Source organism: Pseudoliparis swirei, chromosome 10 (assembly GCF_029220125.1).
Source record: "Pseudoliparis swirei isolate HS2019 ecotype Mariana Trench chromosome 10, NWPU_hadal_v1, whole genome shotgun sequence".
Taxonomy (NCBI): domain Eukaryota; kingdom Metazoa; phylum Chordata; class Actinopteri; order Perciformes; family Liparidae; genus Pseudoliparis; species Pseudoliparis swirei.
In genome coordinates, this window is record NC_079397.1 from 4,530,901 (window position 1) to 4,555,450 (window position 24,550).

Below are 24,550 nucleotides of genomic sequence, written 5' to 3' on the forward strand. Positions count from 1 at the left end.
TTGAGCTCTGTCACCCCGCCGCCACCCACCTCTGCTCGTCCCAGGCAGGGACCTTGGGATTCCATCTGTAACCCAGGAGCTTCCTCCTCTCCTTTCAGCCTTTTTTAGTTCAAGGTCAGAGTCACGGACCAGCAGCCTTGGGGGCCGGCCGGCTATATGGGTCGTACTGTTTCCATGAAATAGGAATTTGAGCTTTTTTTGGACGCAGGAAACACTTCATTTTACGCTGGAACTGAACGCGAGGGCTCGAGAGTCGCTCTCCGACTCGAGGAAGCCCCCAGATTATATTTTGCGGAACAACCCTGCGTCCCCCTCGGTGGATTTAGAGAGCCCCTCCTCTTTTAAAAATGCAGCTCCCTCCCCCTCTCTGAGGGGACATCCGCAGAGTCAATGCAACGGCAGGGCCTCGCCTCTCCTGCCGCGGGACCCCCGAACGCCTCTCGCCCGCCAGCGTCGCCCGCTGCTCCGCAACGGGTCCGATCCTCACAGTATTTTTCTAACAGATGAAAATCTCTTATTCAAAATATATTTATCGGGAGCTTTAAAAAAAAAAAAAAAAAAAAGGAAGTGTTGCTGCTGTGGAGATGAGGCTGCATGAAACACACTGATGTACATTTGTTCTTGTTTTTGGGGGTGGGGGAGGGGCGGAGGTAGTCCTCGTTTCAGCCGAGGGGAGCCGAGGAAAGCGAACTTTGCGCATGCACAGCAGCGAGCGCTTCTCTCGCCGACCCTCACAATCAAAGATGTCTGACGTCTGTAGCAGGCAGCACCTTACTTGATTGTTAAAAACTTTTCGCACATTTTCTTTTCTTTTTTTCTGTCAGGAAATTCGAGCTAAAAGAGTGAAGCTCTGTGTCTGAAACAAAAAAGCTCACCCTTCAGCTTTGACCAAAAGATTTTATCCACATTTATCGTTGTGTTTTTTTCTTCTTTTTCTGTCCACAGATTATCATAGATCACATTTTGATTAATTCAAGGGGAGGAATATCTTTTCTTTCTTTTTTATGTACTAGCATGCCTGAGCCCCAAAGCTTAATTCGGGGTGTGTGCTCCATGCGTTTGTTTTTTTAAACTCCTGCTTTCAAAGGGAGTGAGTCCTCGCTCTATTCCTCTCATCTCTGTTCTCATATACCTCACCCTCTGCCTTAGTTTTGGTTTGCTGATGACTGTAAACTAACTGCAGTCATTTGTTTCTGAAAACAGACAATGCTAAGTAAGGATATTAAAGTTTTTCCTTTTATTTTTGTACGTATGTGCTGTGCACAGCAGTCCACTGTATTCCTGAGATAACAATAAAAGTTTTTTTTTAACTGGTTGCTGGTTAAGTGTCGTGTTTACCAGTAAGAGCGGTAAAGTAAAGGTGCTGCATTCAAAAAGGTTTCTTAATAAGTATTAGCATAGAAATATACAAACAGTACAGTAATGTATAATATCATTTAATTATAATTATTGATACATTAATGTGAACATTACTTTAATGCTTAAGGCATATTGTTTTTTTGCTGTAGATACTTTCAGATATTTGGGGAATTTCACCAAGGGATACAAAAAAAGTCTTATTAGTATCCATAATACATCTTAATTAATTTGTTGATTATATTTTATATTATTAATCTGATATTAACGAGGTTTTAAATAAATTTAATGACGTAAAAGATGCAATTTGTGTCTCTAAAATGTCTAAAGAGTAGAATAAAAGTTTAAAAAAATTAAACAATCTACTTAAGTGTAGTCCTTGAAATCATGTAAAATCTGTTTGGTTTATTTATTTCTTTATTGCATTTTAAACTTGAAGATTATCTTAATTGTCTACGTTTGGACGTGGGTTCTGGGTTTCAGACAAAACCGTTTAATTTTAAAGAGAATCTGTTTAAATATGTTTGTGTACGACAAAAGGAATAGTTCTTAGTTCGAAATATAGTTTAAAGTTCCCCATGCTGAAACTCCAGCATCCAAAAATAGTTCAGGCAGTTAAACGCAACTTCCCAGTGAAAGTATCCTAAACGGGGAAGTGGCGCCCCCTGGCGGCCACACGGGGAACACGTTCAATTGGGCAGGTGCGTAAAAGCAGCAAACGGAAGTAACTTCAAACTTTGACTTAACGTCATTGAACAAAACTGTAAAAAATGTCACATGACTCTTGATTAATGGTTGATTCATTAATGTATTAATGTATTATGTCGCTAGCACGAATTTAATTAATACACGACAAACAAAGTATATTATATTCCTGATTTAAATGACGATTCTGCATATATGTATATATTTTTCTTCATATTCCCACTGCACCATGTTTCCAGTCCAAACCAAACACTTTGGACCATTAGTAAATAGTCTTAGAATAATGTTTAAGGTGGATGAGTCAAGAACGTGTCACCAAAAATATGAAGTCCAGCCTGACCGAGAGCATCGGGATAAACCGAGGTGGAAGTGGCCCTTCCGCTGCAGCAAGCCGCACATCTGCTTTGGGGGCGAGTTTCTTTTTTTGTTCTTCTCTTCCACGCAAAGGATGTGAGCAGGAGTGGCATTCAAGGGGCTTTAAATAGGAACTGTCTCCAAACTTTGGGACAACAGAGCATCTGAAAAACTCCCAGCAAGCTCTCGCAGTAGAAAGCACCGGTTTGCTCCAGGATGGACGTCAACGGGAGACTGAGGATGAGGGACACGGTGCTGGCGCTCTTCCTCGCCGTCCTCCAGGGGTTTCCTCTCGGGGAAACGGCCCCGAACCCGTCGCCGCTGGTTGGATCCAACTGGGGGAACCCGAGGAGATATGTCCACCTGCAGACCTCCACAGACCTCAGCAACTTCTACTTGGAGATCAGACTAGACGGCACTGTGCGCAGAACCACAGTCCGGAGTTCATATAGTAAGACGTGTTTTCATTATGTTTATTTTTAATTTTTGCAATATGAAGTTGTATCTTTAACACTCCAATGCTCATTTCCTTTTCCTCCTGACAGGTGTGATTTTACTGAGAGCTGAAACCAGGGAGCGCGTTGCCATCCTGGGCGTCAAAAGTCGCCGTTACTTGTGTTTGGATTCGGAGGGCAACCCATTCAGCTCGGTGAGCCAATACCTACTCTCAAATCGATCTCTGTGACTATTAATTCATTCGATCCATTATACTACACTTTTACTTTTGAGTGTATCTATCTTAGAACCGCTGTGAGGTTTTACGCATTGTTTTGAACGTTTAAGGAGACATCTTTTACGCACAAATATGGAATGCCTTGACGTCAATTTCATTGTTTTTTAACACATTGTTTGACTAATTTCTAATTTGAACTAAATCGATTTATTAAACGTGTCATATTTGGCACAACTGAGGGTGTTAACTCTGTTTTCAACACCGTGTGTTATCCTTTTACGCACGCAGTTGAATCACGTTTACGCGTGAATTTACTGATTGGATTCATGTTAATGCATGTATTGATACTAAAGGAACAAACTGTAAATATATCCTTCACTGTAGCTGAATTGTCTCCCTCTCTCCTTCTGTGTTTCAGCCCATCTGCCTCAGGGATGACTGTCTGTTCAACCACAGACTTCTGGAGAACAACCGGGACGTGTACTTCTCCAGCCGGACCGGCATCCTGTTCAACCTGGAGGGCTCCCGGCAGGTGTTCTCAGCGGGCCATAACCTCCCGCAAACCTCCCTCTTCCTGCCCAAGCAGAACACGGTGCCGCTGGAGCGCCTCCTGCTGCACCGGGAGAAGAGGAACCAGGTGGTGGATCCCTCCGACCCGCACAACGCCTACCTTGGGCGGACCGAGGAGGGCTCGGACTCTCGGGCAGTTCCGGAGGACGACGCTGATCCGGAAATGGAGGTGGAGGTGGAAGTGGAAGTGGAGGTGGAGGTGGAAATGGAGGTGGAGGCCGGAGACGACGTGCGCACCGTGTGCCGGGAGACGCCGCTGGCTCCGTCTAGCAACGACCCGTGGAACGTGCACTCGTCCAACCCGGCCAGCCCCCGGAGCACCGGGACCATGGGCTGACTCTAGAGCGCACTGATTAGGATAGAGTTACTCCTCTCTTAGTTATTAACCTTGTAGTTTGGGATCATACGAGAAAAAAACTGATGAGGATAAATTACGTCTTTTCAGCCCAAAAAAGAAAAACGAGACTTCTTTGAGATCACTGCACATTTAAGATAAATGGACGTGGCTTCATCTCATCAATAATGAGTGTTGTGTACGTCCATAAGCAGGTTTGGAGCACATTGGGATTTTAATACCTTAGCCTCTTGTTCCGTTTGGTGCCACGCCGAGTGATCCAGATCCACCTCCCATCCCCAGATGAGAAATTATTCACAGGCCACCGTTTGGTTTCCCTGAAGAACCACGTGATTTATTTGTAGTGAGGGTTGAGTTTTGTTTTCCTCTTCTCATGAAGGTTTTAGCAGCTGGTCTGAGAAACCCACGTCTCAAATGTTCTCTCAAGACAGAAGCCTCCTGTGGGGCCGGGGGCCCCTGGATGTGGACCTATAGGAAGGCACGATTTGACACCAAAATATACACATGGATTAACTTCAGAGTTGCTTTTAGTAAAGTTACGGTTCGGTTTTGCCGATATTTTTTAAAGCAGATAGAAGATTTTACATTAGCTTATTGTTTTGAACCTAAAACAGCAATTCCTCAAAACTACAGATCACTACTATCACATTACTTGTGTGAATGCACCTGTAATTAATGACAAGTACAGGTAAACAACCTTTTACAGCGATCTTGATATCCAATCAGAACTCTTGCCGTGTGATGTAGTTTTATCTACAGGTGCTGGGCACCACCAGCAAACACTAACACCAGTCCCATAGAGTATTTATTTATTTAATTCCATTCCTTCATTGTTATTTATGGTATTTATGAGGACGCTTTACAGTTAAAATGTATAGGCTACAAAAACAACGGTTTGTCTTTGAATGTATGAATTGGAGTTGTCGGAGTGTTTGGGACCAAATAAACTATAAAGGAAAACGTGTGTGTGTGTTATTTATGCAAATATATACAGCTGTGTTGTTGTTTTCTTTTCTTTGGGAGGAAGTCTTGAATGAGTCAGCGGGTTTAACATTCACCCAGTTACTCAGCAGTTCCACTCATTCGCTGAATATCCGGCTCTTTCACACCTCATCCCCGTAATGAGCAAACAGGTGGAGTCACGTCGCTCTAAAAATACACACATTGCCCCCCCCCCCCCTTCTTAACGAGCTGTTCAATTTTCCGCCGATTAACCTTTGACCCGTCAACAAGAGTGTTTCGTAGTTTTGCTGCAAGATGAGATTCCAGGAAGTAGTCTGACCCCACAGCCCTGCACCATAAATAAGAAAATTAGTTTTTTTTCTCCCACCAACATCATCCGGTTTCCAGCCTTTGTGCTAAGCTACTATAGCCCAAAAGTGTTGACCTTTTCCTTCAAGGTCAGCTCATAACGCCATCCAGAAAGGAGAACAGCCGGTGTTGGCGCCGCGGTGCCGGCTGGCCGCCGGTCCACGCTCGCCACACTCCAGCGTGGCGGAGCCCTCGGGGAAACTCACTTTGTTTCCAGTCATTCAGGAGGAGAGAACACTGATCTCTAGGAGTAGTTAAATACATGTGATGGGAACCACTCAGCTCCTTCAATTAGAATGTATTTGTTTATTATGATGTATTACTCCGATAAATAAACAAGTAAGCTGTGGGATACAGTACAATATGGTTTCTGAATTCTAGATAATTGAATGGAGTACATGTCTGCCTTTAAAGTTGTGGAAATGTTGTTTTTACAAAAAACTATATTTAATCTGTATAGCTATCAATATGTGGCTATGAGCACAAGATGCACATCTCTGGAGTTTGTAGTGATGAAGAATACACGCAACACAAATAATGTATAAGTACCAGTGTTAGAAAGTATCAAAGTACATTTCCGAGGTATTTTATACTTCTACTCCTCTACATTTGTTTGACTTGCTAATACATTATTACTTATTTGTAAAGGCACCCAGTAGGATGTATTGGTACTGATGTTAATACTTTAATTTACATTTCTCATCATTGTAGTTTTACTACTTTATTGAAGTAAAAGGTGTGAATACTTCCTGCTCCACTGATAAATATCTTCCCCCGTTACATTCAGTGTGCCGTTCAATAAGAAGTCTAACGTTAGGAAATACTACTTTGCAGTATTAACATAAACAGAGAGAGAGAGGCATCCGGTGGAGATTAAAACAAGCAAAACAAACACATTCAACAACAAAGAGTTGGGCGCTTTCACAACATTTGTGTAATGAGCAACCTGTAATATTTTCCACCACCTATATTTGTGTGTAAAACTCAAAGAGAAAAAGAAAAGAAAAAAAGATTCAGTGTCATCATTTTGTATTGCACAAATAAAACGAGCAGCATTGGACGTAGTGACGCGTTCAAGAACACATTAAATAGTTCGGACTTTGGTATGCCATGATAAAAGAGGTAATAAAACAAGTCCTCGCTGGCCGACAGTCGGGAGGAGGATGAAGCGTTTGAGGACACAGTACTGCACACATTGGGACTCCACAGTCAACACTATTGATTATGGAGGAAACATTATTTAGTGGGTGCACTGCGGTAACTTTAAGGTCTTATTCCCCCTTCAGTCCATTGTGATTACATTCTTTAGAGACCGTGCATGTGGTCACAAACAGTACATACAACCTTTTTTTTCTCCTTCCCTTCGCGCTACTCGCCCGCCGTGAGGTTCTCCAGGTGGTCCTTCCGGTTGGTGAAGACGCAGCGGCAGGCCGAGAGCACCGGGCCGCACTCGGACCGGCTCAGGGTGAAGATGAAGCGAGCGACGCCCGTGTTCGGAGAGGGCGCGAACAGCTGGGACGTCTTCACGCCCGCGGGCAGGGAGCTCTTCAAGTCCTCCACCAGGTGCTTGACGGCCACGCGGATGTACGCGCCGTGGCTCACGACCAGCGCGTGGGACGCCGCTCCGAGGAGGCCGTCGGCGGCCGAGGCGACGGCGGCTTCGGTCCCGTTTATCTCGACTTCTACGGCGTCCGACGCCACCGCCGAGGCATCGGGCTCCGGACAGCCGGGTTCATCCAACATTTGCTTGAAAAGGACTTTGAGGAATTTTTTGAATCGCAGCTTCACCTAGAAACAAAGAGAGAATTAGCCGGGGCAGTTTGAGAGTCCAAACATCTCTTTTTAGTCTGAACTTATTCTTGCACTGTGTTGATTGTTGTTGTTCATGTTATTGTTGCACCACCAATGACAAATTCCTTGTATGGAAAAAGAATACATGGCAATAAAAGGTTCCGATTCAGAGTTTTTTTCTTTAATTCCTTCTGTCCTTACATACTGTGAATAAATAAATATATATAAATAAAGCTGAAATAATAAGTCTGTTTATCCGCTACTTGTAAAGAAATCTGCAACTATTTAGATAGTTTATAGAAAGTGTCCAGGCACAAAGTGCACAAAATCTTTCAATTGCAGCTCTTCAGTTGTGAGGATTTAAAAAAAATGTTTTCTATTATTATGAATTAAATATAAAGAGCTACATATCATTACTTACACAAAGCTACCCAGATAATATAATTTGCATCAATTAGCAATATAAAAAAAGTAAACTTCAGTAATTTTTTTGCAACACTTTTAAAACGCAAAATGACCACTAGATGGCACTGCTGCGCAATATAAATACTCTCGACTTTGAGTTTCAACCTGGCTGTTTTCAACTTCACAGTATTAATCAATCAGTTTCCAAATGATAAAACCTGAGTGCGTGTGACTCACCTGGTCTAAAGTCTCCCCCCCTGGGGGGGTGTAGTCCCGGCAGGACAGGCCCGCGGCATTGGCCATGTTCTTCAGGTCATCTTTGGGACGCCCTTCGGCAACGCCGAAACCCTGCGTGACCACAACTTAAACTTAAGAGAGCTCTGAAAAAAAGTAACTACTGTGGTCATGCACTCAAAACTGTAATATTTGGACGTAGTATAAAAAAAAGACGACAGGTCTCACCCGCTCTCTGAGTAACGGCTCCAAAATCATCTCCGAGCCGGAACAGTGAGTGTTGTTCTTCAAAATTATTTCAGCCGTCTGAGAGTTTTTTGGAGGGAATGAGAAACATAAACAGGAAATTACTTACTCAATATATTTGTCAGTGTCAAGAATAAAACCTTTATGGTCGAACTAAAAAGGTCATTAATACACCGTCAGCATCAGTGAGTCCAAAAAATGCAGCGATATGAATGTTCACACAACTATTTATTAAACGATTGTTCTTAACATGCATCCTGTGGTTACAGTTTTCGGGTTTAACAGAATGATTTTAATCCAGACACCAGCAGACGAGTCCTTTTTTAAAATATGCCGACTATTGAGTCTGTATCTGGCCCCAGTCTCCTGGACCTGGCCCCTGTACCTGTCCCATGTATATGGACCCTGTACATCTGTATCTGGACCCTGTATATAGACCCTGTAACCTGTATATGTCCCCTGTACCCGGACCCTGTGACCTGTATATTTGCCCTGGCCCCTGTCCCATGTCCCCTGTATCTGGACCCTGTATATGGCCCCTGTCCCCTGTATCTGACCCCTGTACCTGGCTCCTGTCCTCGGTACCTGTCCCCTGTATATGTCCACTGTACCTGGCCCCTGTCCCTGGACCCTGGACCTGTCCCGTATCTGACCCCTGTCCCTGTTCCCTGTATCTGACCCCTGTACCTGGCCCCTGTCCATGGAGCCCGTGACCTGTATATGTGCCCTGGCCCCTGTATCTGGCCCCTGCCCCTGTCTACTGTATCTGACCCCTGTACCTGTCCCCTGATCTGTGTGTGATGTCCTGAGGGGTGTGCAGTCTGGACTCACCTGTATGGCTCGCTGTAGGTTACTGGCGAACACATTGTTGAAGGTGATGTCTCTGAGGTATCTTCCTACCGCGTCACCCTGCTCAAGACCTATTTCTGACAAGGGCATGTCCACACCTTGGCCTGAAAGACAACACCCCCCCTCCCCCCCCTCCACCTTGAATAGTGCGAACAGAGACCATTCAAAGTGTATTGTTTGTTCTGGAACATGTCTGGACGCCTCTTACAGCCACGTACCTTGCAGCAGCTTGTCCCTGTTGTACTGTGTTTCCCCACTGTGGGAAAACACAGCGGAGTCATTAATGTGTATCAAAAGGTGACACGATGTAACGCCACAAAGCACACGTGAGCTCAGTTACTCTACTCCTTTTAAATCATTTTTTCCCCACTCATAACGTTCTCCAACCGCCGTCATGTTTGAGTAAACAACACGTGACGCCGTAGGGCTGTATAATATTATTAAAAAGGAGGGAAAGAAACGTGTAAATATCCACTTACTGTCGTACAAGCGTGAGACTGAACGTAAACATTGTCCGCGGCTGCTCTTCTGCTGCGCACTTCCCGGTTTGAGCTCAAGCCGAAATCATCCCACGTGACCCTCCGAAGCCGTGACGTCATCATCCAATCACGACGCAAATCAAACCGCGTTGCACAGCTGCGTAAAGAAAATATCAGAACTCATTTATACAAGGAAATGTATATGTTATTTGTTACTTTTTAGTTAATCATACATACATATAGTATAATATAAATAAATAAATATATTAAATAGCTTATTTACATTTGTTCGAGGACGATTAAATGATACATTTATTGATGGATTATTGCACTCTTACACTACAGCTTCCATTTTTTTGTCTGATAATTTGCCATTTTTCCAAGATGGTCTTGAAGAAAAAAGTTATTCATTATGCTTATTACAATTCGAAAGACAAGCATATTTATTATTCATTGGGCAACTAAAATTAGTTAAATAAATTAATCGCAAAAAGCAAAAGTCGGATCCGGAGCGTTTGTTGGCATGTTTACCAATTTGAGATGATTTAATGAATTGAATTGAATTGAATGATATCTGAAGCCTGGAAAAACTAGTTAACAGAAAAATTAGTAAAATCAACTATACTTTGTTTTAAATGTTGTATCCGGCTGAACCCCACCCCCACCACCATTTCCAACCAACTTGTAATTATTTGTAGAGACATATCAAATGTTCTCATTATTTATTTTGTAAGTCCAGCAGCAAACTAAACACTAAAAATTGCTTAGTTTTTCAGATGCCTACCAATGTACTGCTATGTATACACATCATTTTAATGGCATTACCACTTTCTCTATTATCCACAATATTTTTCTCAGTTTTGTCGCCCTCTAGTGGCGTCATGGAGGTAAAATCTCACAAAACGAAACTATATTAATCCAGATTGGCAGACCTCAGTCTGAAAACAGGAAGACAAACAAACCAGTCACGTGATTTTAGTCAATTTATTGAGGAGAAATTGTTGAGGTACACTGTGTGGTTGTACATGGGGATAGTGGGAGAGGAGTTTAGAAACCAACCACACTGAACAATGATAAAACATCCTCGTGGCTTAAACTTTGACTAAATGGGTACCTCAAAAATAAACAATATTCCATTTATTCCAATGAACCGATCTTAAAACATGCGAATGAAATTCAAAAATATTTTTTTTTGTCTTTTCAATACATGTATAACGTACAGTAAGGGCTGTTTTTATTTTATTTTTTTAACTTAAGATATATGAAATAACCTATTTTAATGTATAGGCACTTATAACTGCTCAGTGAAATCGGGCGGTAGAGATTTCTTTTTTTTTTTTTAAAGAGAAGAAGCATCGTTCTTACTCTCATCCAGACAGGAAAAAAAAGAGAAGTGAAACCCGTCCAACAAATTCAGAGTGAAAAAACTAAATGTGAGTGATGTGAAGCTTGATGAGGTAATGCGAGATGGGCTCTCGCTCTTATCTGTCCAAATTAACCTGAGGTACACAAACATTTACGAAGAAGCAGCAAGAATATGGTAGAATATAAAGATACAAATTAAACAATAAAAACATGATAAAAAAAGATCGGCAAAAAAAAAAAAAAGTACTTCCAGTCCCGCACCAAACTGTTACGTTCCCTCCAGTACACACAGAAAAGCAAAAAGAAGACTCGTTACATATACAACATTTCATAATATAGCAGCACACAAGTGAATCAATATAAGGCATCTTTGTGTAAGACTGGAAAACAAAAAGCTTCATAGCAGCAAAAGAATGTGTATGATCTAGTTTTTCTCACTTTGGAATTATATCTCTTTCAAATTATACACAAAACTTTCAAAAGCATAAACAATTTGTTCTGTTTGAAGCACTTTTTGTTTGGAAAAAACATTTGGCTTTTTTTTTTGCACAACAGATTACGCGAGAATACAATTTTAGAAACTACATTTCTTTTTCTAAAATGTAACGACATTTTTTTCTCTTTCATTTCTGCTCATGGGGAATTTGGATATATATATATATATATATACACAAACACGCACATATAAAATTATATATATATAAAATTATATATAGAAAAATATATATATAACATTATATATATACACACACACATATATATATATAAAAACATATAAAATTACATATATATATATATATATAATGTTACGGTTTATATATACACAGTCAAAACATTCACACGATGTAAACCCCCACCTACCGATGTCTATAAATGGCGAAAACTAATTTTTAAACTTCAGTCCAGATAGCGGTTTACTTTTTTTTTTTTTTTTAGAAGAGTAAAAACATGGAACACAGTATGTGTGTGTAACTCTGAAAGAACTGTTGGAAGGTTTTGGTTATGGATTCACAAAAAATTCAAGTAAGGTTAAATAATCGCACTGAATCAACAAAGAAAAGTCTACAAGTGACTTGGCTTTCCAGATGCTGCGTTCACGCCACAAACTTATGACACACAGATTGTTCATATTTTTTTAACAGTTTGCTTTTCGGCCATTGGCGAAATCCTACGAAGCTCGTTTACCAATTGGCATTACTACGTCGTTATAACCGTTTATTGCCTTTGAATCGCGGCACAATCTGCTCAGCATGTTAGGCGTGAACGCAGCATTAGTTTATACTCTATAAACACCGATTATCCTACGTCTTCTCACCTGTTGGGGGCGTAGCTTTCAAGACAATGTGCGTTACCCCATGGGAATCCAGCCCAGAAAAAAAAAAAAAAAATCAAATAACTTACAGGAAAAAAAAAGGTCCCAACAACCCACTGAAGTCTCTTCAGCCACCATCCCCTTACCATCCTTAAGGAGTGTGTGTTTTTTATCATTAAAAGTGCATCAATATTGTTCCAAGGAATGGAAATTGATAACAGGAGAAACTGAACTGCAGCACAACTAGTCTGATCCCCTCTGGACATCACCAGGGACTCCTCCTCCTCCTCTCTCTCTCTCCCCCCCCCCCTCCTCCTCCCCCTCAAGTAACGTGCAACTGCAGGAACATTACAAAGCTTAAGTTAACTTCCTCGCCATTTCGCTGTCATTCATCAATCTACACTTCTAGCATCCCCCTCCACACTTTGCACATGCATTTCTTTTCCAAAAAAAAAAATTTTTTTTTTAACCTGCGTCCATTTCCTTTCAAAACCCACTCAAAAACAAACTTGCCAAATATCCATTTCCTCTTGTAACATGACATCCTACCTAGCCGAGGCATAGCCTGCAAACCATCTCCCAAACACTCTCCAACGTGTAGGAGCTAGAACAACAACGGAACATTAATAATGTAAGCCCTCGCTGAATTATAATACACGGCGTCCTCTTAGCATACCGTACTGGATTTGGCAGTGAAAATCAAGACCGGAATAACCGGCCTCGCCCTCCGTGTCGACTCTTTAACAGAAGCCACGGCTCCAAACCACCTCGAAGCCCCTCATGTCCCCTTCCTCTGAGCGGGCCCAGCCCACTCCTGGCCAGCACTTTACAGCATAAATAGTAAGCGGTGCTACAGGTGCACAGTATGATAGATGGCGCTAGAGAGCTACCGTAGCGATCCTCTGACTTGGTTTAAATTTCCATCTACTCAAAATCAGCATTTTTACTACTATTAGGAGTTTTTTCCTGCACAGGTGAATTCGATAACTGCTCACTAAAAGTTGATAAAAGAGTAACGTAACTAAATGCTAGCTAAATATACACTATTTATTTGTACTATATCAAAAGAAATATGTATATTTCATAGAATTATGCTGTTTTTTTCTTCTTCTTTCAAGTATGAAAATATATTTCAGGTTTCCATTCTGGGAAACCAAAAGGCACTGTCAAGTTCTCAAGGTGTGTTTTTTTGTGTTTTTAAATAGTTTTTTTGGATTACATGTGGCCCGTACAACAACAAAAAAAGAAAAGCTGAGGGTACACTCAGCCCGGTACGAATGGGGCAGAAAAAAGGAGAAAAAACTAGAAATTGCTTATTTTTCTAAAAAGTTCATAGATTGTCACACCGGTGGCTCGTGCCTCCAAAAACGGGCATTAGCAGCGTGTGTGGGCGCGTTCATAAGTTGACGTCACGTACATCCGTGGGGGTGCTGGACTGGTCCTGCTGCTCCCTCGCCTTGTTGCCGGCTCTGAAGCCGGACTCCTGCCGGTACTGCTGGCCCTGCTGCAGGCTGGTGGCCAGCACGCGCTCGATCTGCTCCTGGCACGCCCTCAAGCAGTCCTGGAACAGAGAGGGGCGGACGCCGTTACACCGATGTTACCGTTTTTTAAATGCCGTTAGGACCGGGTAGTCTTTTGCTCCAGAGTCCAGGCTCATGTTGTTCTTACTCTGCATGCATGCGTCAGCAGAAATAGAGCTATGAGTGTCTGAAGCTGCCAGGAACCACAAAAACAAAGACAAAATAAACATGCGGTTTTAAAACAGCAACGGTTGTAAAAATACACACCAAAATAAATCAACAAAAATATAATAAATTAACTATAATCCTGTCTTTTTACATATGCATTTTACTGAAAACTATGTTTATGATCTACAGAGAACAGAGATCAAATAAGCCTCACATCAGCACTTTGAAACTAGTTTTAGAAAAATGTTCCTCTTCACTTTTCAAGAATAAAGTTGTGTTAATATAAATAAAACCTGCTCGCTGTAGAGATGGTTTCATCTGTACACCTGTACGCAGTTACTGCGTGCAAACATTTTTTATATGACATTTGATGTGAGAGTTGTTTAACAGCTTTGGTCACATGCGTAGCATACCGGCGGGGGAATTATGTGGGTTGAGGTAGGTGGTCCCGTCTGGACCAGAACAATGGGTACCAGCCGGCTCCAACACCAACAACACGGTGCAGAGAGCTACGTGGTGGGCACATGAATCCTCTCGGACACGAGACTTGTGCATGTCTGAGGGGGCAATGTGTGTGTGTCTGGGGGGGGGTGCAAGGCTCCTAAACGACCTCTGTGGCCTTTTGGGGAAACAGATAAGCAGATCTGGGCTCCCTTCCTCCACCCCGCTTTGAGTTTACAGCACGGCCAGTCCCATGTGGAGGTCTAGAGGAAATGGCTTTGACCTACTGCACTCTGAACCTCTGGGTTTGGTGTAGAACAGAATATAGGACAGTGAGACCGGATGTTTTTGGACAACTTCTCCCCAGTGAAAGGGGATCCTGGGTCCCGTGCGTCTGCAGGTCTGCGTGGAAGACGTGGGAGGTCTGGCTCACCGAGCCCGGCTGCGGGACTCTTTAAAGACTGAACCGAGGCTCGCAAAAGGAGGCCAACATTCCTTTGAAATGTACGGATAATTGGAACCCGATGGGCTGCAGTCGGGGGGCGCCTGTTGTGACGGCTGGGTTTTTTGCAGGGCCCGCGTCGCCGTGGCAACGTAACCACAAGCTAAGAGGCAAGAAAGCGTGTTGCTCCTGTGGCCCGTTGGATGCAGCCTTTTTTTTGGGGGGGGGGGATTTCTACGAGTTCTGAACTGCTGTAACAATCAGTCACTGTGACAATGAAAGCACACACTGGGATAAATATGGTAGAAGCATTATTGAATAAGAACGAGTGTAAAAACTTTTGATGTGTTAAATTGGGCATGATTCTTAAAAAACAAGTTTATGACCCGATATATTACATTAAATTCGATGGAGGCCCATTTCCTCCACGACACAAATGCTTAGTATTGCACATCGATTGCGTTTTTTAAAGGATGAATTCATTCCAACTGCATCTAAAATCCAACGAATGCATTAAAATCTGAGTTTTTTTCCCAACTTTCATGTTCTGCAGGACGACTTTGACGACTTTCCGTTTTCCTCGCTCTCGAAACATATTGCTCCTCCACCAGGAGGGGCACGCAGCTAAAGTGGGAGCCATGCGGAGAAATTGCATGTGTCCTACCGCAAGAATGCAGGCTCTGAGTTTTTTAAGAAGACATTCCCTCCGCCGCTGCTCTTTATAGCAGCCGTCTGGCACCGCGGCCAAGAGCCAAACACTCGCTCTCCCCTCTCCATGAAAAGTAAATAGCTTCAATCTGCCACTACTAAAATCATCTCCGTTGTTTACCAAAGGGCCTTTTCCATGCTGCCGTCACAATGATTATTAACGATGCGTTTTCGCGCAGCACCAAAACCCCGTGTTATGACTTCTGACAGGTATAAATCCCGCCCCCCCCCCCCTCTCATCTCACTGCTGCACTCACCACCTCCGTGTTGGTGATCTTGGCCAGCAGGTCCGTCAGGTTGTCTCGACTCAGCCTCTGGTCGCTGTGGTCCAGCTGCAGGCCACAGACGGCGGCTCCCATGCTGCCGGTGGCGATCATGGAAGGAGGGTTCATGGCGAGGCGGTCATCTGGCGAGGTGGGAAGAGGATTAATGTGCCATTAGTCAAGCGGCAGCAGCAGCTTTCAGGCTACGGTGGCGTATGGAAATCACATTCGAGAGCCTGCAACACTTGAATCCACCCAGAGGACGAGCTTTGAGAGATGCAAGAGAGGTGCAAACATCGAAATCCCCCCCAGTATGCACGCTCCACGGCTGAACCCGACTTTCCCACAGTGTGAGGTTCAACAGACGTAGCCGCCGCGCGGTGTAACCTGTGTGCTTTCCGTCACAGAAACTTCAGCGCTGATTAGAAAAGCAGAGAAGGAATCCTCCCACTCGCTGCGCTACGAGTTTCGGGGGAAACGACTCCCTCCGGTGCGTATCAGAGTCTAAAAGGCTTAAGCGACAACAGGCCTGGATGGAGGAGGCGGAAGTGGAGAGTACACCTACGCAGGCACCCGAGGATTTTCATGGGAAAACCTGGAAGTATCTTATCTGACCGTGAGGAGTCTGAAAAGCTGAGAAGTCCAGAGCTCAGAGAAGGGGAGGAGCTAAACCCATTTCTATGGCTGACATGTTTCATGAATGAAGTTATTCAGCGTGACCACAGTGATTTTTGTTTGACCAATCACTGTCGAGCGTGAGAAACGGATAGAACAGAGGTTGTGTAGATCCAGCTAACCTAAAGAATTGGCTTAATCTATTTATAGGTGGAGCACATTTATGGTTTGATGGATAATTCAACGGAGAAAAACAAATTCTTACAATACGAGTTGCAGACTTCTGATCGTTGGATAGTCAAGAAGCTTTGGAAACCTCCACAGCTTTCGAATTCTCGTTTTTTTCTGCAAATTTTACTTTAATTTTGTGGCGCAGCACTAGAATTGTGCACCGTTATCCTCGATTATTCCTGTCGAAGCTAGAGGAAACATCGGGCGTAACCGACCTCTTCCTGGATCGTTGCCATTCGTTGGTACGATTGCTCCCTTGAACAATCAAAATATGCTTTTAAAATTCAATTTTAGCACGATATGCACCAGGAGTTTCTCCGTCGGGAGCCATTACAACACACTTTCCCGCCTTCCTTTGGTCTCAGCTCACGGATCTTTAAAAAAAGGCAGCGACTTGCCACCCACACAATGGTTAAGTGCCAGCCCAGCACATAGACCGAGCCCGGTGCAGAGCGGTCGTGGTGGCCCGATGGCTTTGATTAAACCCCGGAGAGCGGCCTGCTTTCACTACACCCGTCGTCTCCTCCTCCAGGGGCCAGCTGTCCATAGGAGGAGCTCCTCCATCATAAGAATAACATCTCAACTCCATATAAAACTCCAAACATTTACATTACTGCATAACCACAGCAGGCCTCGCTTTTTTTCCACTGCGGCTGCTTTGGGCTTGGGATACAACCAGCTGCTTATGAATAGCAGAGGCGACCACTGAAACACACCCAAATATATATATAATACACAGAATTTTTTTTTTAAGAGAAGAAATGCAACACTAAAACTGTGCTAAACAGGGCATCACACTCAATGAAGGAGCTTATCGCTACAATAACTAGTTTCTAGTTAAGCGCTTATTATACCACACTTAAAGTGACCTTTGTTTTATTTCCTTCATTGTATTCACTGAAAAGGAGCTCGCAAATAAAAGGCAGCTTTGCTATATACCTAATACACACATATTATGTGCATTAGGCGATGCCGCAGTGGTGTTGTTGTCCAGGATATGAACACATTTGAGGAATTCCTCGTATAGGAACACCGTGAAAATGCACCTAGGGAGAGGCCGAAGGGGACATCCCAGTTTGTGCCTCTCCAGAGTTTATTTTGGACGTGAGGCCGGGCCGGGAAGAGGAAGGAAGATCACTGCCCCGACTTTTTAAACCTGGAAGCTTCCCTGTAAACAAACACAGCGAGAGTTCAGCTGCAGCCGAGTGCCGCATGAAACAATCGCCATCTTCACGCCGCGGTGCATTAATATGATTTTTTTCTCTCTCTCCCCTAGAAACGTGGCAAAGCTTTGTGGAGATGAGCACTTTCAGCAGCTGTGGAGAGAAAAAGCCCCGAGACCAGGGCGCCGACGAGGCCGCCAGGAGACAACGCCGGGAGAAGGAAGAGGTCACGGATGACTCACGGCGGGAGAATGTTAGTGTGTGTGGGAATATTCTGCTGGATGTGGGAATCACACGGCAGCAGAGTGAGCGTACAGAATCAGGGGAAAAGGGCTCGTGACATGCTGTGCTGCCGCGTTACCTGTGGCACAGAGGGCGATGAATGTCTGCGTGTGTTTGCAGACCATCGCCAGCTTGTCTTTGGGGAGGGGGAGCCTGCGTATGATGTGCTCGATGAAATCATTGGGGATGACCGAGGCCATATTCCACTTCAACTTGCCCAGCACGACCAGCTCCCAGTCCTGAAAAAGAAAAGGAAGATGGAAGATAGAAGTTAATTAAAATGAATCAACTGTCAAGTCAGATTCAGTCTCAGGGTTGTTCTGCCACGCTTCCATTGACCGAGAAAAAAAGAGAGAAGCTCAGTCGCTTTTCCCAGAGGAAACGGCTCTGCAAATCGAGTAACATTTCTTCACTCTCTCTCCTCGCCGTATCTTATTATCTGCGTGCCTTTCTCATTCCTCACATCCTTTGTGTTCATGAAGCCGGCATGTGACAAGCTTCGCCCTGCCAATGAGACAGCGAGCCGCTTCCTTCCGGTCACAAGCCTCGTGCAGCCACAATGAGTCCGCTCTGCACAGCCGGCAGCAACACGCGCTCCGTACGGTCGGCGAGGAAAAGGTGTTTCGTGAATTAATTTCCTGCACGATGTCTTCGTGTTTTCTTTGTTTGGCTTCCAGTGTTTTTGATTTTTAGTAACGGCAAGAAGGAGGATGCAACTTGTGCTTGTTTCGAAAAAGGTGCAACTGCACTGTAAAAATTGTTTTTTTAAATGCACGAGTGCTCCAACTGGTCGAAAACCACGGAGGCCTGAAGAAGTTTAAGCACATGATATGGTGAGAATGAGCCGTCATATCAGAATGAATGAAACTCTAAATGAGGAACATATTTCCACCGGGCAACAAAAAAACAGAAACACAGCAGCCAATCAAACGGCCTCTCCAGGGTTTCCATTCGTCTCGCTATGCCAACTTATTGATGGGATTTTCTTTAAAAAACCTCCACAATTAAAGACTGTAGATTTGCAGACGCTACCTTAAATCTTTCCTCAGCATTGTGAAAAAATGCATTCACGCACTGCCAGACGCATTTTTAAAACTATTTGTACAAAAGAATTAAGAATTTTAAAGACTTTAACACTCGTCAAAACCTCTCCTCAATTTCCAAATTAAAAGTCTGGCAGCAGTGAGGCAACAGAGTCGGCCTTGTAAAGGTTCAGTTCCTCCTTTGGTCCCCCATGATGTCATGTGTTTACACTTAACAGGAGGAGGAAAATGATGTCGGCCATATGCAGAGGACTTCAGTCATTCATTAGGATTTCAGATACCCATAAGGATATGACAACTCAACACATTACTCAGTTAAGTTTTAAGCATGTATTTGACACATATATGCATGCAAGCAATAAAAGAGAAAGAAGATGATTAAAAGACTAATTGAAGTGTATTTAAGTAGTCGAGGTGTATATAAACGTATGATTACATCCATAAAAAGGGAAACTGCAGTAAAAGCAGCTGAACTGGTTTATTGTACTAATGGGACACTTTCACGCTGAGGAATTTGACTCCTCGCTAGATCTAAAAGGAGAAGTTAAGACCTCAAAAGCCAACGTAGCAGACACTGGAACCCCGACCGGGACGGGACAGCCCCCTCCCTCTTCACCCAACGCGTACTCGTCATCTGAAATGTCAGCCATCATTCACCTTTAGGTGGGTTTCCTGCACATAACCTGCCACACACACACATGCTTGCATTTAACCTATTTTCGCCCCTTGTGGAAATTGTTGACTGCGAGATGACCGAGGCGGAGGTTTGCTGTCGGAGCGCTCGCTTCCTGGACAGCTGCCCCCCCCCCTTGAATTGATCTCCTCCAGCTGAAGCCCCAGTAGCAGACCGTTCATTACCAAGAAGAGCTGCAGCATCTTTGGCCGACTCTAAAGGCCCTCTCTGTGCATCCGGTCAGGATATCCAGGAATCTGGAGCCCAGTGACAATTTGGAGCATCGAATGGGACAAATTAAAAATTCCCTCAGGCGACGCGGGAGGATGTTTCGACAACACGTCGTGGCGTTTGGTTTAAATAAAGGAGCAAATGCAAAACATTACCTGGAGTCTCAAATGAGAGGATATGTTGCTTTTCTTTAAGGATGCACCTATGGATTACTTTCTCAAAACGATACTGTATGTTTTTAATCCATCTTTAAAATTCTATGTTTGGTCCCCAAACATCCAGTTTACCATCACATAAGAAAAAGAGGAGCGGCAAATTCTCACATTAGAGAGACAGAAACCGACATGTCATCTGCTGATGAGGACTGCGTGTTACGGTGGAAAGCTCCAGAACAAGATTGTACGTGGACCTTGAGTGCTCAGTGTCTCGTCAACTTAATATATTTGGTTTATGAACGTTAGTCGGACGTCAACTTGGGCATGAGAAAACGCTGATGTCTATGTTTTGATGCATCAATAAAACTCTTTATAATGAAGAAGATAGTTTCATAACTAATGTGCTGGCGACTTCACTGTATAAACAACAGCTCAGCAAGTTTAGGTTGGACACACTGGTTGTAAAGTTTCTTAAAATCATCCTCAAATTGGTAATAAAGAGATATAATCCTCTTGTTTATCTCTAATAGATGTGTAGAGGCTGATTTTCTAGTATAAACCATCAGAGGGTATCTACAGAGTCCATGTACTGCAAGATATTTAAGTTCTATACTGCATAACTATCACTAGATGGCATCACCCGTCTCTTCAGTCCACAGTGGATCCAAAGAAAGGATGTGGCTGTATTGTGCACTGGGATACTTCCTGTGAAACCAATAGCCATTAGAGGTGCAAAAATCATCCCAAAATATTACACTGCATTGTCACGTTCTCTTGAATGAATGGGGGCCTTTGAAAAAAAGAAAAAAAAAAAAAAAATCCAGTTCTTACCAGCAGTTCCCGTGACGTGATGGAGTCGTCTGTGTACATGCAAAGTTTTTCTGCCGACAGCGGCCTGCAGTCCTTTAACTTGGAGGCCAGGAATATGCACACAGCTCCCAGAAGCTGCAAATAACTCTTTCTCGTGGGCATCACCGCTAAAAATCGGTCCAAATAATTAATAGCTAAAGGGAAGACGTCTTCATTACTCTTCTCCTCTTCGCACACCTAAAATGAGATAGAAATGTAAACAGAAAAATTAGGTTGTCAGTATAATAATAACAAAAGACATAAAAGAAAAGCAGCAAATAAGAGTATGAGGATTTGTTGCTTTGAAGCAGTTGAGGGTTTTTTCTGAAGAATGTGATTTTTCTCTCCATGCTATTCTTGTCTTAAGGTTAAATCCTTAATTTTCATAGCACTTTTCGTAAAGTCAGGGCAGGGCAGAAACAAATTAGTTCAATAGGAAGTCGTTCAGCAAAAAAAAAAAAAAAAACGTCGCCATTAAACTCCTCTTCCTTGTTGGAGGCTAGCCGTCTTTAAAAAGAAAAAATATATTTAAAAAAATAAAAATGCCATCAAGGTAGTTTTAAAACGTGTGCACAATGTTAGAAGACGGTGTTTAAATAAAGTTTCCTACAATACTTTGTGAACATTTCGCGATTTCATCTTCCCAAACATGAAAGTGATTCTTGCAAATGCACGATGCCAGACCAACAGCCACGAGAGCATGAGCCACTTCAAAAAATTAATAATAATTATTTAAAAGGGGAACCGTGGGTTTTTCGACTATGTAAATTAAGAGTAACTTCCCCTCTATCGCCTGGGCTAGGTGGTTAGCGAAAGGCACCGCGTTTGAAGCCGTTAACCGATGTAAATATCGAGCTAGGCTACTTTCTTTGAAGCAGAATTTTCTTCGGGGTGGAATTTCCGACTCTCCCACGCCTTTGGTGAGTCACTCTCATTCAATTGTCACATCGGTTACCGTCCCCTGACAACTTACTACAGACGTATGAGCAGAAATTATGCGTGTCAACATGCACACAAAATAAATAGAAATAGCAAGTTAGGTTAGCACATGCATAAAATGCCCACAAACCTCGTGCATCCAACCTGCAACCATTCGTCTCATATAAGGCTGAATATCCTTTTGGACCCGCTGGAAGTAGGAGCATTGAGGTAAAAACCTGTCCTCAATTGTTAATAAACTTTGCAACACTCTGTCATCATAGAGGATGTTTGGGTCAGGCCGGGCTCTGACGACTATGTCCGACTCCAGGCAATAAAGCTCCATGACTCGGCCCCCTTCTCCCCACCTCCACTTTTTTTGTCGCTTTTTTTGTTGTTGTCGTTTGTGGCTAAATAATACAAAATAAAAAATAAATATTGTCACAACGTTGACGACAGCGGGCAGGAGGCGGAGGAGAAGGCGGAGAAGTGCCCAGAGTGAAGCATGAGGCTGAGACTGCTGGGTCTGCTCCAGTCCTGCTGCCTCTCTGTGTTGCTGCTTCTTCTTCTGCGGCTGCCTGCTCGGAGTCAAACCGGACGCAACGAATAAGACGACATCCGGCGGTGGCTTTCAAAATAGAAGCCGCCGCGAGCACAACCTCTTCCTTTCTATTCGCTGCTCTTCTTAGAACTTTTTGCTTGCTTAGAAAAGAAGAAGAAGAAACGTTTGCTTGGCTTTCGGTTTTGTTCTCGTGTCTTAACAATACTTTTATGACATAGGTCTCATTTGCCTCTGCATGAAATATAGTATACATTCAGAGTAAATAAATATACCCTATACATTCGAGTGTTTTAGTTGCTTATTATAGAAACCAAACGACATCGCAAGTTTGTGCAGCATTATCATCATACTAGCAAAGTAAAGTATCTAATTAATGAAATTAATTAGTTTAATTTACTCTCTAGTTTCTTTTCTTGTTTTTGTATTTAAGTAAAAGAACATTCAAAAGAAGGGATTGTTCTGGTAAATCGTAAAACAACTATTTGTTGGCATCTCACCAACAATTAAACAAAACATTGGCAATTAAAACTCAGTTTAGTTGATCGGAATGTACAAAAAAATTATTCGAGCACAGATGTAGCATATTGTACCAGCTGCAGTATACTATCTCATTTAAACCAAATAAATCACCATACATAAATCATCATACGATATAAATGGGAACACTTGTATTTAGGTTATTGTAAAAATGCAGCATAAGAATTCATATCAACAAGAACACTGCTGTATAGAAAACATAGACTGTTAACAATATCATATGCCATTTATGGTACAAATCTGTCTGCCATCAGGCCTGTATATCTCCAACCAGATGGCCCGACATAGCTACTGTATGTGAGGACTGTGCAGTGAATCAGGGACTGTCAGCAAAAAAATGACAGAACCCTTTATTAATAGTCACCCTCAAAAAGCTAAAAAACTAACTGGCGCAGTGACTAAAAAGTCATAAATGTGTGTTTGTCTGCAGAGAAGTCCATCCATGCCGACATTCAGTAACCATTGCTAGCATGCTATCACCGGCAAAGTGAAGCTATTTTGGAGAGTAACAGTTTGTTAACATTTCCAGTTGCACTTTGAGTTAAATATCTGAATAACTAGTAAATAGTTATACGATTAGGTACAGAGTGTATCCAAAAAGTTAGATGGTAAACATTATACCTGCTTAGAGTCAGCATGTTAGCATTGTCACTGTGAGCATGTTAGCACGCCGAGATTAGCATTTAGCTCAAAGCACAGCCTCGCGGTGACGCACGGCCTCTCGGTCTTGTTATGATGTGTATCTTGGTGCAAAACAGCAGCTTGTTTGTAGTTACTCCACCGGTTCATTATAATAATGTGTGATATCTCTTGATTTAAGTCAGCACAAACAGCCTCTTTGAAGCTCTTGGTGCTTTTGATCACATCATAGTTGGCCACATGAGCTGGGATCTGTGGGACACATTGTGATGTTGCACACATCCGTATGGCAAAGGGTGTGGACGGCATGTTGATCCCTTTCGAGGAAACATTTTCCATAACGGAAGTCCTTTGGTATGGTTGCATGCCAAAGCATGAAAGTGTGATGATGGACATGTAGATCTGCAGGGAGTGCTTTGCGGGGTACCAGGATGCCTATAAATTGCTATTTTGTCCTTCCGGGATCTAATCTGAAAAAGTTAAGTTTATAATAAAAGAGCAAGACATGAGGTTAACCCCCTATCAAGTTTGATCTCTGAAGGCCATTTCACTTCCGTGTGTTTTTCTCTGCGCAGCTGTAAGCGCTAAATTCCCTATCAAAGGCATCAAAACGTGCACAAGTAAACGATTCGAGCCTCTACATTCGCTGCTTCCGATCATGTGTGAGCATATTTACAGTCAGTTCAGCAGAATGACAGGAGCTGAGCTGAACCACTTCTCGTTGGAACGACTTCACAAACTTCCCCCCTCTCACAGTCCCCACCGAAAGAGCTGAATGAGATATGGAGTTTCATTGAGAGAGAGAAGGGAAAAAAAGAAGCACTGTGGGGCTATTATGAGAGCGTACTGTGAAGTGAGAGTGGGAACTGTCTCGGAGGGAATGTCAAGGTTAGCAAGATTAGTTCTACTTCAAAGGAGGGTGTGTTGGAGAGGATTCATCTTAAATTGAGATTTCATGTCGGAGGGTTATCCCTTTGTCTGTTCATGGAGGGGCTGACAAATCCCAGGGTCCCTGTTTTCGTCCAAAGGGGGTCTCTCCTCGCCGCAAGAGGCCAAAGAAGCTTCCCATGCCAGACAGTCAAAGCCCGACACTTGAGGGAAACAG

The 24,550-nt window shown here is 43.1% G+C and overlaps 2 protein-coding genes across 5 annotated transcripts; one reads left to right on the forward strand and one right to left on the reverse strand.

Annotated features, from left to right (window-relative positions):
- The first annotated feature begins 2,631 nt into the window (after positions 1–2,631).
- On the forward strand, positions 2,632–3,995 carry fgf23 (fibroblast growth factor 23). The gene is made up of 4 exons (XM_056425088.1): positions 2,632–2,866; positions 2,961–3,064; positions 3,507–3,833; positions 3,870–3,995. Exons 1-4 carry the CDS (start codon positions 2,632–2,634, stop codon positions 3,993–3,995), a joined length of 792 nt encoding a protein of 263 aa, XP_056281063.1.
- A 1,864-nt stretch (positions 3,996–5,859) lies between these two features.
- Positions 5,860–22,254, reverse strand: LOC130200639 (G1/S-specific cyclin-D2-like). 4 transcript variants are annotated; one of them, XR_008833051.1, is made up of 7 exons: positions 21,859–22,254; positions 20,772–20,987; positions 17,918–18,077; positions 15,542–15,690; positions 13,423–13,566; positions 9,329–9,485; positions 8,960–9,105 (listed from the first exon to the last, which is right to left on the reverse strand). XR_008833051.1 is itself a non-coding variant. In XM_056425087.1 (6 exons), exons 1-6 carry the CDS (start codon positions 9,358–9,360, stop codon positions 6,693–6,695), a joined length of 801 nt encoding a protein of 266 aa, XP_056281062.1. In that variant the 5' UTR covers positions 9,361–9,444; the 3' UTR covers positions 5,860–6,692. The 4 variants fall into 4 exon arrangements, 3 of the variants coding, with proteins under 3 accessions (XP_056281062.1, XP_056281061.1, XP_056281060.1); XM_056425087.1 differs by lacking the exons at positions 13,423–13,566; positions 15,542–15,690; positions 17,918–18,077; positions 20,772–20,987; positions 21,859–22,254 and adding exons at positions 5,860–7,112; positions 7,758–7,868; positions 7,983–8,060; positions 8,832–8,953 and having other exon boundaries at positions 9,068–9,105; positions 9,329–9,444; XM_056425086.1 differs by having other exon boundaries at positions 8,960–9,485.
- Between the last annotated feature and the right edge of the window lie 2,296 nt (positions 22,255–24,550).

Bases quoted from the DNA above. Each gene is read 5' to 3' on its own strand.
- LOC130200639 (XM_056425085.1), bottom strand. From the start codon at position 22,053: ATGGAGCTTTATTGCCTGGAGTCGGACATAGTCGTCAGAGCCCGGCCT. The intron at 20,988-21,858 runs GTTTGTGGGCAT...ATCTCATTTTAG, and splicing joins TTGCAGGTTGGATGCACGAG to GTGTGCGAAGAGGAGAAGAG. The intron at 15,691-17,917 runs GTAACGCGGCAG...CCACCTCGCCAG, and splicing joins CATCGCCCTCTGTGCCACAG to ATGACCGCCTCGCCATGAAC.
- fgf23 (XM_056425088.1), top strand. From the start codon at position 2,632: ATGGACGTCAACGGGAGACTGAGGATGAGGGACACGGTGCTGGCGCTC. The intron at 2,867-2,960 runs GTAAGACGTGTT...TCCTCCTGACAG, and splicing joins CACAGTCCGGAGTTCATATA to GTGTGATTTTACTGAGAGCT. The intron at 3,834-3,869 runs GTGGAAGTGGAA...GTGGAAATGGAG, and splicing joins ATCCGGAAATGGAGGTGGAG to GTGGAGGCCGGAGACGACGT.